The sequence below is a fragment of the Python bivittatus genome, unplaced genomic scaffold (assembly GCF_059951505.1).
Source record: "Python bivittatus isolate LINGU-HERP-01145 unplaced genomic scaffold, Pbiv_v1 ctg000690_np1212, whole genome shotgun sequence".
In the NCBI taxonomy this organism is placed as follows: domain Eukaryota; kingdom Metazoa; phylum Chordata; class Lepidosauria; order Squamata; family Pythonidae; genus Python; species Python bivittatus.
The window spans coordinates 6,455,858-6,469,393 of NW_028277096.1; the positions used below are offsets into that span (position 1 = coordinate 6,455,858).

Sequence of the window (13,536 nt, forward strand, 5' to 3'; positions counted from 1 at the left end):
AGGTAGTCCTTGCTATCCAACCACAATAGGGACTGAATTTAGGTCGCTAAGCGATTTGGTTGTTAAGTGAATCGGAGCTGATTTTATGACCTTTTTTACGTGGTCGTTAAGCGAATCCAACTTCCCCAGTGGTTTTTTGGTCAGAATTCACTTAACAACCACGTGGTTCGCTTAACCACATGATTTGCTTAACAACTGCGGCCATTTGCTTAACAACCATTGTAAAAAAGGTCGCAAATTGCTATCACATGACTGTGGGAGTTGTAAAGCACTGTCCCCAAGACTGTCATAACTCCAGACCGTTGTTAAATGAATGGTCATTAAGCAAGGACTACCTGTTCACTCATTGTGCTAATATGACCTGTATAAACCACAACTAGCTGGATTCACGCACTACATTTAAGCAATGTGAATAAACTAGATTGTGGCTGAGTGTGATATCTTTTAATCACTGTTCGGATGCTTTTCTGTTTTCTCTTAAGATGAAGTTCCATTAACCCATTAACCCAAACTGATCCTAGTCTCCTACATCAGTTACTATGAAGCCTTGATAAGATTGTGTTATCTATCTTTGTTTTTCCCCTTGGTGTATGGTATTGTGAGAAACAGATATCTTGAGAACAGTAAAGACTTTCAGCTACTGGTGGGTACGTATCTGTAGAGATTAACAACAGTTGTTTGGAACTGAAGTGAGGGTAGAGGAAAGACCGTCTACTTTTCTTGGTGCAGTTGATCTTCAGCTGTTGCTTTTCTTTGTAAATTCAGCCATGGATGAAATTGCGGAAGGGTAGAGGACATGTCCCTTATATTTGGTCTGAAATCTATTTGTCTGTCTGTCTGTCTGTCTATCTATCTGCTGTCAACTCTTTCAAAGCTAGATGTGAGTGAATTTGTGAGGTAATAAGAGAAAGAAGATTGATGTAACCATGGGCAAAAAGATGGTCCAACTTCTTTCAGCATTAAAAAGAAAGGCTGCAAGGAAACATCTATTCTCTCTTCGCTTGCTTCATCCATTCCATAACCTTTTTCTTTCCTTAGATTAGGAAGAACCTGGTTACTCAGTCCTCTCCCTCAGGGAAGGGAGGGAGACTTGACTCTTATTTCCACATCTCATAACTGACAGAGGGTAACAAATCAGCATTAGAAGTGATTTGAAAGTTGTTTAGACCCTCTTTTGTTTTCCCTTGAAGAAATATTGAGAAGCAAAGGATATTGGTTGAGAAGTTTTTTCTGTAATTTTTGCAGATTGGCAGCTCTGCAGTGATAAATAAATGAATTACTTGGGACTGTTTGCAGTCAACTGTTGATGAGACTGAATCTACTGGATATAGTAAATGTTTGAGAGAAAAGACCAAAACATGGCTTATAATTTCAAAAGTAACGTGAATCATTCTTCATCGTCAGTTTTTCAGCAGATCATTCCTTGCCAGCAACAAGCAAGGGTGGAGTGGGAAAGGGGAGGAATTGAGAATTTCCTTGCTTTTTTCACAGTCAGGATTTCTGATTTCTCTTCTCTGTAGTTCAAGAACAATTGAAATGTGAGTTTTATAGATTGGATAATACTGCTTTTTCCAGTTCTCCCACAAATCACATTAATTAGGAAAAGGGCTACGTTATGGTAGAACAACTTGCATCTTCCTTTCAGTTCTGAGTTCATGACAGGAAGTAATTTCTGGGTTCCTAAAAACTGTTTTTTAAAAAAATTATTTTTACTTTGCTGTTCCTCTGAGCAGTTTGAAGCAGCTTACATGCAAGCAACTATCAGTCCTATTAATCCACCAATCAAATTTCACTCAAATAATTGTGTCAGTGCCTTAGAATCTGGTAGTGTTACACAGCCTGTTTACAAGCTTGATTCCTAAAACTCTGGTGTGGCCTTGCTCCAAGATCTGGTGATGCACCAGATCTAGCACATTTGTTTAATCCTGAAGGCAAAGTTCGACCAGAATATAACTCAGGATTTTTTCCTATCTTTGTATTGGAGAGCCAAGGTAAGTAGGCTTATCTTATTTGTCCAGCTCTTTTGGTGGTTTATGCAACATTTGGTAATTTGTGCTACTGAGATGGCTCCATTGTTGTTAACATGTGCACAAAAGCCTTTGTGATTTTTAAATTTTTTAAAATAATTGTTTTTTAATACGTTAACTGTTCTGTAGTCTTATTGTTACACCACTCAGAATCACTTTTTTGTGAGATGGGCGGCCATATAAATTTGATGAATGAATAAATAAATAAATAAATAAACTTTGGGATGTTTCTTCATAAAATAAGCCTCCTATACAATGTTTTGGATCAGGCTGTACTGAGATGAGATTTTTCAGCTTCTGTTTGTGGAGACGTTGGCTCTTGGCCCAACTGAGATTTAATTGTGAAGGAAATTGCATATCCACCCAAACCCCCATTCAGCTCAGCTTGGCGTGGGCACTGTGGAAGCTTTCTGCTCTTGTTCAGTGTAACTTGGACAATTTGTTCCTTTTTGCTGCACATTGCAATTTCCAGCAATGCTTTTTTAATAAAGAAAATTTGAGGTGGGGGATGTTGGTGAACACCCTAATACTTCAGTTAAATAATTAAGTTGAGGTTGGCAGACAGTCTTTTATGAATGTACACTCTGTGTTACTCTTTTGTGTAGATCCAGCTGGCTTCAAAGCTGTTGAAGCTTTTTCCTGCTTTCAGCTTATGGAATGATGGTGTTTCAACACCCTCTTCTGAATAACAAGCACAAAATAGTTGTGCTCCTGTCTTATCTGTGATACACATATTTTTGGTTGTGACTTACAGATTCATACACGTACATATGCACAATCTAACTTTTCAAAGGCTTTCTTTTGTGGGTATTGTAAGGAATTTTCCCTTTTTTTAGTTTTTTATTAACTTGTTGGTTGTGACTTGCTGACTATTTCCTACACAGCTGCTTGAAATAGTTTTATGGTATTGATTTTGTGGATAGAATATTTCATTAAAGACAGACTAAAAAGTGAGCTGCTTATAGTCAGAGTAACTGAAACAGCATACTGTAAAAGCATCTGTAATAAACAAATATGTGCTCTAGAAGACACCAAAAGACAGAAAATCTTATATTCTTCTGTGTGTGTGTGTGCGTGCGCATGTGTACTCTACCCATTAGAAGTCACTCAAGATTTAAATGTCCTTTTGTGCATTGACATTAAATTCAAATAATTTCTGATTTGTAAGGTGGGAAATCTGTAGAATTAATTGCCACAGGTAGGTAAAATATCCATTATGGTAATATGTTTTTAAAGAAGGGTTAAAAATAGACTGTGTCATTATCTCATTGGCACAGTCTTTTTTACCAGATCATGAGAATAAATACAGGAATGCTACTTTTTTTTTTTTTTGACCTCTTGTGAATTCCTAGATTTTCCAAATTGTTCTTGTTAGAGGCAAAATATTAATCTCAAATCATTCAATCTTAATACGGCAGTTCTCATGTATTAAAAATCATACTCAAGACTTTTAGACAAAAATATTAAAAGATCCAGCATATGAATTGTACTGAATTTGCTTGACAAAATCATACCCTTTTTGGCAAGAGCGAGAGCCTGAATGTTCTTTCCTGTCACTTCTAGACTTGGGGGGGTGGGGGTGACAATGATTTAGCATTTAATGAAGGAGAGGAAGTAGAAATAAGCAGCCATGTGCAATTTTTGCAAGGCTGTTTTTGCAATCAAGTGGGAATCTCTACTGATGGGAGCAGAGGAACAACTTTAGGGCCTTGAATCTGTCACTGCAGTGCAAATAATTGCATTAAGTAATTAGCAGGGCTGTAGGTCCAAATCATTATGCAAAGTTCTGTGGGATAAGGGCATTGAGCCCCTGAGAGTTTTCTTAGTGTGCAGACAGAGCTCTGCCTCTTAATCGCAGGTGGCTTTTTTCACAATTCTGGTCTGTGCTGCTTCAAAATTCAGGCTGCCTATCTTTATTTCAGTTTTCCTCTGGTAACTTTGAAGAATCTTTCCCACATCCCCCTGTTTAGTCAAGCTCAGTCCCCAAAGTGATTTGCAAGCCAAATCCATATGAACCTTTTTTGAATTTACAGCTGTGTATCAAATATTTTTTTGGCACCTATGGTTAGCTGTAGCAGTTTGTTTTATTCAGTGGATTACATGATCAACATTCTATGTTTTTGTCATGAAAGTGAAGGTTTTCACTGGTGAAGTGAGGACAGTGCTAAATTTGGGAGGTAGGATGCTGATCCAAAACAATCATTAAAGCATGTAGACACAAGGCCTGATGCAGCTTTGCCCGAGGCTTCCCTCAGCAGCAGAGGCCATAGAATTTGATGGGCGCGAGGGGGCGTGTTGGAAAGGGGCGGGAGTCGGGAATTACTACTTGACAGTCAAACCTTTCAGCGCCTTTCCTTATGGCAACCAAGACCGTACGGCTAATTTACATGTTTGTGAAAGAAGCGTATTTGCTGTGACCGAGCGCTTAACGGGGCGGGGAAAAGGGATTCCCCTTCAGACTGGGAAACCCAGGAGACGATTCACGCGCGCGGGTCTTTGAGGAGGGGGTTCCGCGGTGGGCTCTTAGGCTCAGCGCCCACCAGCGGCACAAGCCCATCTCTCTCTTCCCGCCAGCCGGTTAGCCATCCATTTGCGTGCAAAAGGGTGGATGTCGCTGGGGCGGCGGCGTTAAACTGCGAGGCGTCCTGGTGATCCCTCCAGGCAGGAAAATCCTCCCTCTGCCGCGGGCGCAGCAAAAACTCCTCCCTCCCTCCTTCCGTCGGGTTTGTGACGGGCCTCGCCCGGCGGTGGCTTCTGCACGGTGCCTTTGTGCCGCCTGAGCATCTGCTTGGAGGAGCCCTCCCTGCCCTTCGAGGGAGGAGGGAGGAGGCTCAGGCTGGGCGGGAGCGCCAGCGCCTTTTGTCATTCAGAGCACACACGCAGACGCGTCCTCGCTCGCTCCGGCGCTGCGCCTGGCGAGGCGTTGCAGTCCAGCAGCCGTGGAGGGTCGGCTCCTGGTTACCCCCACAGCCGCCACCTTCCTTCTGCCCCTCTGGATCCTCTGGTCTGGAGGAAAGCGCTTGACGGAGGGGCCGAACATGGCTATCTCAGCGCTGCGGTAGGAAGATTACGAGAGAGACCCGCCCCACCGGCCAGGGAGGCGCGGGGCGGCGCGGCCCGGGCGACAGCAGCCCTCCCACCATGGAGGTGGGCAAGATGGTAAGGCTAGGGACATGGCCCAAGAGGAGAGTATTCTGTACCGGGCCAAGAGGATTGGTGGCCATGGCGGGCAGGCGTATGGCGCTTGAACTCACCCTGCCTGTGCAGGTGGGTGATCTTGGGATGCTCTCCGGCGGGCAGACGATGGGGCAGAGGAAGAAGCTCTGTAAGGGGGGCAGGTCAGAGGAGCTAAGCTGACTACAGCGTTCCTAGAGGAAACTCCTTTCCATAGAAAGCCTGCGATGAGTGCTGAGCGGGCTTGCTTAACCCTCCGCGCCGGTTCCTTTGGATCCGGCACCGAATCCAGGAAACCCGCTGGAGCGCTCTGCTTTCTGTTCGTTGGCATTGGAGAAGGGACTTGCAGGCTTGTCGCTTCCCTTCCATTTCCCGGAGAGAGTTTGAGGGAGGTGCTTGCTTCTACATTTCAGCCAGGGTTCGGGATCAGCCACCCATTTTTAACTCTTCTTCCCCTGTAGCGTTTTTCTCTTTTGCCAAATGCCAGACCCTGTTTTTTGTTTTCTTTTTGTAGAAAAAGGATCCTCCTGGTTGAATAACTCATCCATAGGCATCATTCCTGGCCCGTTCACTATCACCATTTCTCACTCTTCTTTCCCAATGGACTTTGGCTAGAGTGGGAAGAGCATCTCTCTTCCACCTTACTCAAGCGCGCTCGCGCTCTCTCTCTCTCTCTCTCTCTCTCTCTCTCTCAAGGCATGAAGTTTGTTAGACTTTTTTTTGCTTCTGTGGTGGAAGAATGCCTGATGTCTTCCTTTTAAGACACACGGCTGCTGGGGAAACCAGAGGCAGTATTTTCTTTTCTATATTGCCAAACTAGAAGTCAAGTCAGGCCAGTGCTGATTTTGGGACACAGCATGCAAATATTGAGACACCCCCCCCCCCCAAGAGAAATGGGAGGAGAGTCCTTCTGCAGCTTTGTGCAAGGATTGGAGCTGCTATTTCAAAGGCTCCCAGGGATTTCTTGGATTTGTGGGGAAAGGAGTTGGGGTGGGGCACAGGAATCATTTTCTTTCCTGCAGTCACAGCAAGTAAATCAGAGGAATTGGAACTGTGCTCAAGCAACAAAAAGAAGGCAGGTTTTATAGGATTGGAGGCGTCATGTTGTCCATCAGAGTATTCATGAATTGTAAAGATTACTGATTGGTTGTTAGTGACATCATTCTATGGTGGTAATTAAAAGTATATTGATAATTAATATTTTAAGGATGGCTGGATACCACAGCATGGTGTTGACCAGGCAGAGAGCGTCTTGGTTGAAGCTGGATGAAAGTGAATTGCTGGCATGGCAGCTTCAATGGATTACCTTGGGCAAAAAAACTGATGAATTAAGGGGAAGCAGAGGTAATGGAAAAGCTACGAGCCCAACAGTAAATGATTGTGCTTCATATTCTACTTGCACATTCTAATATTTTCCAAAAGGCAAAAATACTTATTTAATATAGAAGATAAAACTAGATATCTGCTGTTAGTTTCCAGATAGTTCTGATACTCAATGCAAATTTCTAGGCTTATAAAATCTAAGTGCAAGCTGCAAGTTTATAGATTTTAGGGTTCTAATAAAAAAAAGTGGATCCTATAAGCTGACATCATAATGTAACACATGAACTTACCTTAGCAACAGAAAGCCACTTGACTAATAGGATGTTGCAGTGTGTGAGATCTTTTGCAATGAAGAAAATATATTTGACAAAGGGATGCCAAGAAGGTACTTTTCCCTTCCTATGTCTTGATTTGATATGTGCATGGAAATAATCAAGAGAATGTCTGCTTTTGATTGAGATAATATCAGGATATCACTTGAAATAGAGAATATCCCATTCAGCTGTTCAGGATTTCCTAGTTAGCACCAGTGCCTCTAAAGCTATGGAACAAAAATAGATGGTTGGGTTGTTAATGTAATTTTCTCATAGCATCACAGTCTTAATCAGAGGGACCATCACAGTTTGATGGGCTACTGGAAATAATATCCTTTAAATTATCATAGCTAGAATGCAGTCAGATTTGGACAAGGTATTTTAATCCTTCATTCTGTGCTCAGTAGCATTATTCTTTACCATGCTTCAGAAGGTGATCCTAGGTCTTCAAATTAGGAGCATTGAGTCTCAAAGGTTGAAATAAATGTAGGAGATGCTTTCTCCAATTGCATACTTTTTCTGAAATTTACTGTAGCCTGGATGAAGCAGTATATGAACTGTTGGATTAAGTAAAAACTGGTATAAGGCTAGATTTATTTTTTTGGGGGGGGTTAATATACAGTAATAGAAAAAGAGCAAAAACATAGTATAATACATATAAAAACAGCTCGGTTTTTAAACACAGATTTTAACCTTGATCACATGGAGTAATACTGATCAGTCCTTCCATTACATCAGTAAAGAACCAGTTCATAAACAGAAAGTGAACCCATATCATAAATCTAAGATTGTAAATCTAAGGTGGTACTATCCATCAGAGAGGAGAGGCCCCATCCTGAGGTCATCCCTAGATCTGCCCATACTTGACAGTCCCAGTCTTCAACTCCCCTTTTGAGGGAATTTTGTTGAGAGGATGGTGGGGAGCCAATTACAGACCCTAGAGGAAATGAATTATCTAGATCTTTTTCAGTCAGGGTTCAGGCCTGGGATGGAGACTGTATTGATCACACTTTATCACGATGCAGCTTTATCAGGACCTCTCAGCGACCTTCAGTACATTATTGCCTGTCATTGGGGACAATGACTGACAGTAGTTTTACTCCTTCCTTAGTGGACTATTCCAGTCATTGGTTAAGGGGGAGGAGAAATAGGCCTGTATGTGATGTAGATATTTTTAATATCTACATTAAATCACTAGGGGAGATCATTTGTTGGTTCAGATATGGTATCATTAATATGGTTATGATACCCAGTTGTATCTAGGGCAAGGCAGTGATGCAATTGAAATTTTGTCCTGATGTCTGGATATTGTTGGGATCTGGATGGGTTGAAACACACTGAAATTGAATTCAAGCAAGACAGAGTTGCTGTTTGCTCATCAAGGTTCTCTCTGCTCCAGTGTTTATCATTATTATATAAGTTTCATTAAAAGAATTTGGGAAGAGAACTTTGTTCAAAAAAGCATAATGATAAATCTCAAAACATACAGAAGCAAGCATATATATATATATATATATATATATATATATGTATGTGTGTATGTGTGTGTGTGTGTGTGTGTGTGTGTATATATATATATATATATATATATATATATATATATATATATTTTCCTTATATTACTCAGGTCCAGGAGTTTTTCCTGTTTTCATAAATTTAATAGTATCCATTATTTCCTCAAGAGAAAAAAGTTTAGCCACATAAATAGCTTGGTCTTGTGTAATATTTGGAAGAGCTATTTTTTTAAAAAAATTCTCCAGTAACCTTCAACTCAGTATTATAAAGTTAAATATACAATTGAAGAATTGCTAATTTTTTAGATCAGTATCATTAGATAGTATGCTCTGAGCTTCGGTGATAATAGAAATGACATTACTTTGTTGCTGTTTGACTTGGGAGGCTGATAATTTACTAGGGCTTTCCACTTCCTCCCAATATTTTTGCTTGTTCCAATTTAGAGAATATTCTATAGCATGTACACAAAGGAATGACGTTCCAGTATAGCAAACATAAAAGTTCCAGTGTTCCAGTATGTCTTAGGTATATGTCAAAAGCTTCTTAATTTCCTTCAGTTTATTTTCCTTAATCATTTGAGAAAATGATGAAGCAATTCACTACTGAATTTATTAAGAAAAACAAAAGCCCAAGTGAAAGTAACTAACTCAGGGAATGAAAAATATTAATTAAAACATTTATGCTACATTTTGAACAAGCAACCTGCTATTTATAAGATAAGTGTCATAACTATTGTGTTGTTACAGCATTCCTGGTAAAGGTGGCTTTGGAAGACAGAGAATATGGTAATGAATACCATTGACTCAGTTGAGGAGGCATTCCTGCCTCTGCAAAGTAGGCAATGAACTTCTGAGTTAGTCTATAATGAAATAAAATGCATCAGCCAAAACAGACAGGAGTGCTCAAGGCAACATAAGAGGGAAAAGAAACTTTAAAACTGCAGTGGGAAAACACAGAGATAGCATTTGTAATGGGAAGGATAAGTACAGAGCAGTGTCCATTTCTGTTCTTCAAAAATCATTGTTGGCCTACTCTAGCAATGGAGCAATTGGGCAGTGCAGATAAGCCCTCAATCTTCTCTTTTCAGAGCTAAATATTTCCAATTCTTTCAGTTTCTAATGTCAGTCATTTAAGAGCTGCTTTGTGTCTGAATAAATTACACTGAATTAAATGGACCATTTCTAAATAAATAGGTGTTGTTCACTTTTCTTTTTCTGTTGTGCTTTAGAAAGACCAGTAGCATTTCTAAAGGGAAGTAGGTGAGAGATTGGTTTCTAAAAATTATATTTAGGGAGCTGGTGCATCTTTTGAGATGATTTGGAAGTTAAACTTGTATACAAGTTTGTGTACAACCTTGTCGATACCATCTTTGTTTGGTTTCTGTGTGTTCTCTGAGTTTGCTTTTCTTCCTGCAGACATTTCATTACCAGGCTAGGTAACATCATTGGTACATGAGAATGTAAAATTTGGTGGCTGTTTATATATGGCAAATTATCCCTCTGTGATGTCAGCCAAGACTGTATGAAAGAGGAGATCCTGAAGGATGTGGGCCTCTTGCATCTGGCAAAGACTGGAGGTGCCCAGAGATGGGGGTGGATTGTGTACACAAAGAGCTTGATACTTATGAACCTTACTGTCTGGCATATGATGAATATTCATTCCATTACTCAAGTTCAGTTTAAATGGTATTAAGGAAATGTTCTGGTTTTCATGTATCCTTTTGTATATAGTTTTTTAAATGTCCCTTTTAGATTGTTTCCTTGAGACATGTCTGTCCCGAAAATATTTTTTTACAAAAAAAAAATTCCAGAGAATTTGCTTTTACTGTTTTGTACAATCAGACCTAGAACATAATAAACACTTTTCCAGATATTAATATCATAAAATCTGGATCCATGCTGGCATTATCTTTTGTTTTTTTCTTGTGTCAGTTATGTGGTAAGCTGGGCCAGAAATACTCAGGCTGGACAGTTGGACAAATATGGTCTGAAAATGTGTCTCAGCTCTAGTTGAGTTTGTTATGGTATGGGCAAGCATTATTACTTGCTGTAGTACAGGGATGTGTAACCTAAAGCTTCAGGGGTACATACATCCTCTCATTTTGCAGCCCATGGACAGCCCCCTACCACACAAAAAATCAGTGGTCATTTTCCACCAATTTGAGATGGGAAACACAAAATACCATGCAGTATAAAAACATCAAAATAGGTAAAATAGAGTTTTTTTAAAAAAAAGCAAACTCTCAAAAAGTCCAATGGAAAAAAACAAGAAAACCCTGACCTCATTCGTATGTGTGACCTGGCTCTGTCTACTTCTCATTATTGCTCTCAAGCACTCCCAATAATGTTAACGTTGCCTCCAAAAGTTTCCCTACTCCACGCTAGAAACTTGGAAGAATAGAGAAGCATTTGATTAGCTTATTGTGCATTCCCACTGCATTGCTCTTAACAGCCCAGTTATTAACCAAGCTGTCCACTTCACAGCTTGTGGGTTACCCAGATTTGACAATGGAGAGAAAAGTTCTCCCTCTTGCAGGATTGGAATTGCTGCTTGTTCTTTGATTAAGGCCATTTTGTAGTTTAAGTGTACCTTCTATCAGTCTGCTTGGACAGTTAGAAAGATGGCAGAAAGGGCCTGGGTTATACTGAAATGGGACTTGGAAGTATAACCAAACTAGAACTGAGGAGCAGTCCTCTACAACCCTGAGGTTCCACAGCCTCTATTCTTAATAGCTCAGATACACTGTATTCTATAAAAGGAAGCAGTGTTCAGTGTTTATTGTCTCTGACCTTAGATTTAAGCTGCAGATTTCCCCTGCCTATTTCTGAGTCTACAGACATCCTTAAAAGATGTTATTAGCTGGCCCAAGGTTGTCTGCATTTAACTTTTAGCTGTGGCCAATCACTGATGAGTTTAATCTTTGTGTAGAGCCAGTAGTAAATATGTTCCTCCTTGCAGTACCCAACTATGTCGCTAATTTTCAGCTTAGGGTTCATGAACATGGATCAGAAAGTAAGCCATACAGTAGGATAAGTGGACAACATTTTAGTGGCTGAGACACATTTCTTTTTCATTTGGTAGCCAAACTACTGTGGGAAGACAATGGCTCTGTGATGCAAATGGTTGGGCCTATCCTAAATGTTGCTTGCATCTGAAAGTCAGCAGGAAATTGCACCTCAGTTTATTAGTGGTTTGCCACTGAATTTTCTGGAGGCTCAGCAGTAAAAAAGTAGGTTGGATTTCCATGAGATATACTTGGCTTCCCTTTAGGAATCAGGAGCAAACATATATGGGTGCAGAATTTACTGTTGCATGTGAAATCATGCACAAGATATGGCTAGAAACTCAAAAGGATTGAAACCAAGCATTTTTTTCCAGATCTTGTAATTAATAGTAGCAAAGATTCAAGAGATGTCTGTTAAGAGAAAGAGGCAAATTGTTGGCATTTTGACAGCAGAGATTTCCATATTAGTGTTATGCTAGGATTTCTTAATTACTGGGGCTTTACTCTGTGATAATTAGAGATAATAAGCAGCAATATCTAGTACGTGCCTATCTATTACTATTGCAGCCAGTGAAAGGGAGGGTATATGTGTGTCACCAAGCAGGCAACATCCTGCATGTTGCAGCTGATAATTGCCTTTTTGGAACCTGGTCCATATAGAGTTGTTGAAACAAGAAGTGCTGAAGAATGCGGCTCTTTTGGCTGAAGATTGACTGTTTCCCTCCTTTGTGGGTTATGGAAGCTTTCAACCCTGAGAATGTCCAGTTCTGTATACAAATCTAGGAAGGAGAAGGCTGGCTCTTGAGCTGGTACAGCAGGAAGGAAATGAGGCTCCAAAATTCTGCCTTGCACCCCCTAGTCCCTCCCCCAGTTGAGTCAGAGAAATCTCATTCACAACTCTGCAGCTGGGAGAATTCCTCCAAAGGAAAGCCTTTTCAAAGTTGCACTACAGTATTGGCTGTCAGCTTAGTCCGCCAATGCAACTTCCTTTTTCCTTCCTCCCTTCCTTCCTTCCCTCCCCCTCCAGTTGATAATGTTCTTTTGTAAGATGTCAGGGCAGTAATAAATGCTTCATAACAAGGCAAAGGATCAAGGATCTCTGCGGTTTTAAAAAGAGAACTTGATGACTTTCCAAAGAATATTTGGTTTGAGTTTAAATCTAGCACTCCACTTGGCAGAGCCAGGGGAAAAAAAACATGCTTAGCTTTCTAAGAGGCAGGATCCGGTTCTCAAACCTTGCAAATGCCCAAGGGAATGTTTCAGATTCCCTGACATCAGCACAGTGGCCCAGCATTAGGAGGGCTTTGGTTAAATGTTTCACTTTTCAGTTTTCCGTCTTGTGGTTACGACGTGTTAAAATAAAAGATTTTTCAACATTTACTTTGAATTTCTGAGTCATGACAAAATTTTCTTCGTATGTCAGAATGCTTGAGGTTTGTGAAAAAGGGGAAGCTAGTTTATGTTCTACTTACTTGATTGTAAAATTAGTCCTTTATTCTTTCCACTTCCCTGTCAGTTCATAACCACCTATGCTGTAGGTCACATATTAAAATCCTTTTTGAGTATCACAAAACAGAAGACTATGTCTCCCAGTACCAGAATAGAATATGATGGTCCAGACAACCTAAGTTTGCCATTTCCTGAGGTCTTTTGTTTTGGGCCATTCAAAATGGATTCAACATGTAGCCTATAGTATGGGAGGTAATTAATAGACATTTTAAAGGCAGGTAAGTGTCATAGTGGTAAAATGATGATGTATATTGGGGAAACCCACATTATGCACATGGATAAGATCAAAACTTTCTGGCTTTTTTTCTTCTGGGTTAAACTTTAAGATGTCATTTTCAATTATGGTGATTCTGTTTTAGGATGTATATTGTATGTATTTTCCTTAAATGACAAGAAACCATGCCATCATTTTTTAATCAGCATTTTCTGATAAGCAGCTGCTTAGGATCTACAAAAAGGAGATTCAGTTGCTGCTTGTGACCTTGGATCTTCTGTTGTCCAACTATGTCATAAATGGTTGAACTGTTTTGGGCCAATTTAGCAGCAGGAGATATTGAGGCTAGGGAGTCCATTTGATCCGAGACCAGACCATATTCTACTGTGAACTGAAACAGGAGATATCCAATGTGACAAAAGGATATTTAAAACAGTAATGCTATTTTTTTGACCA

The 13,536-nt window shown here is 40.2% G+C and overlaps 1 protein-coding gene across 3 annotated transcripts in view; it reads left to right on the top strand.

Annotated features, from left to right (window-relative positions):
- HIP1 (huntingtin interacting protein 1) overlaps positions 1–13,536 on the top strand; it is a 70,591-nt gene that overhangs the window by 26,821 nt on the left and 30,234 nt on the right. Inside the window, exon 1 of one of the 3 annotated variants that reach the window (XM_007436888.4) lies at positions 4,766–5,186. The exons of 1 other annotated variant lie outside the window; for it this stretch is intronic. In XM_007436888.4, the coding sequence (XP_007436950.1) occupies positions 5,169–5,186 (18 nt within the window). In that variant the 5' untranslated portion in view covers positions 4,766–5,168. Of the gene's footprint in view, positions 1–4,765; positions 5,187–13,536 lie in introns of those variants that run through there. One more of the 3 variants, XM_025172329.2, reaches the window with a different exon arrangement.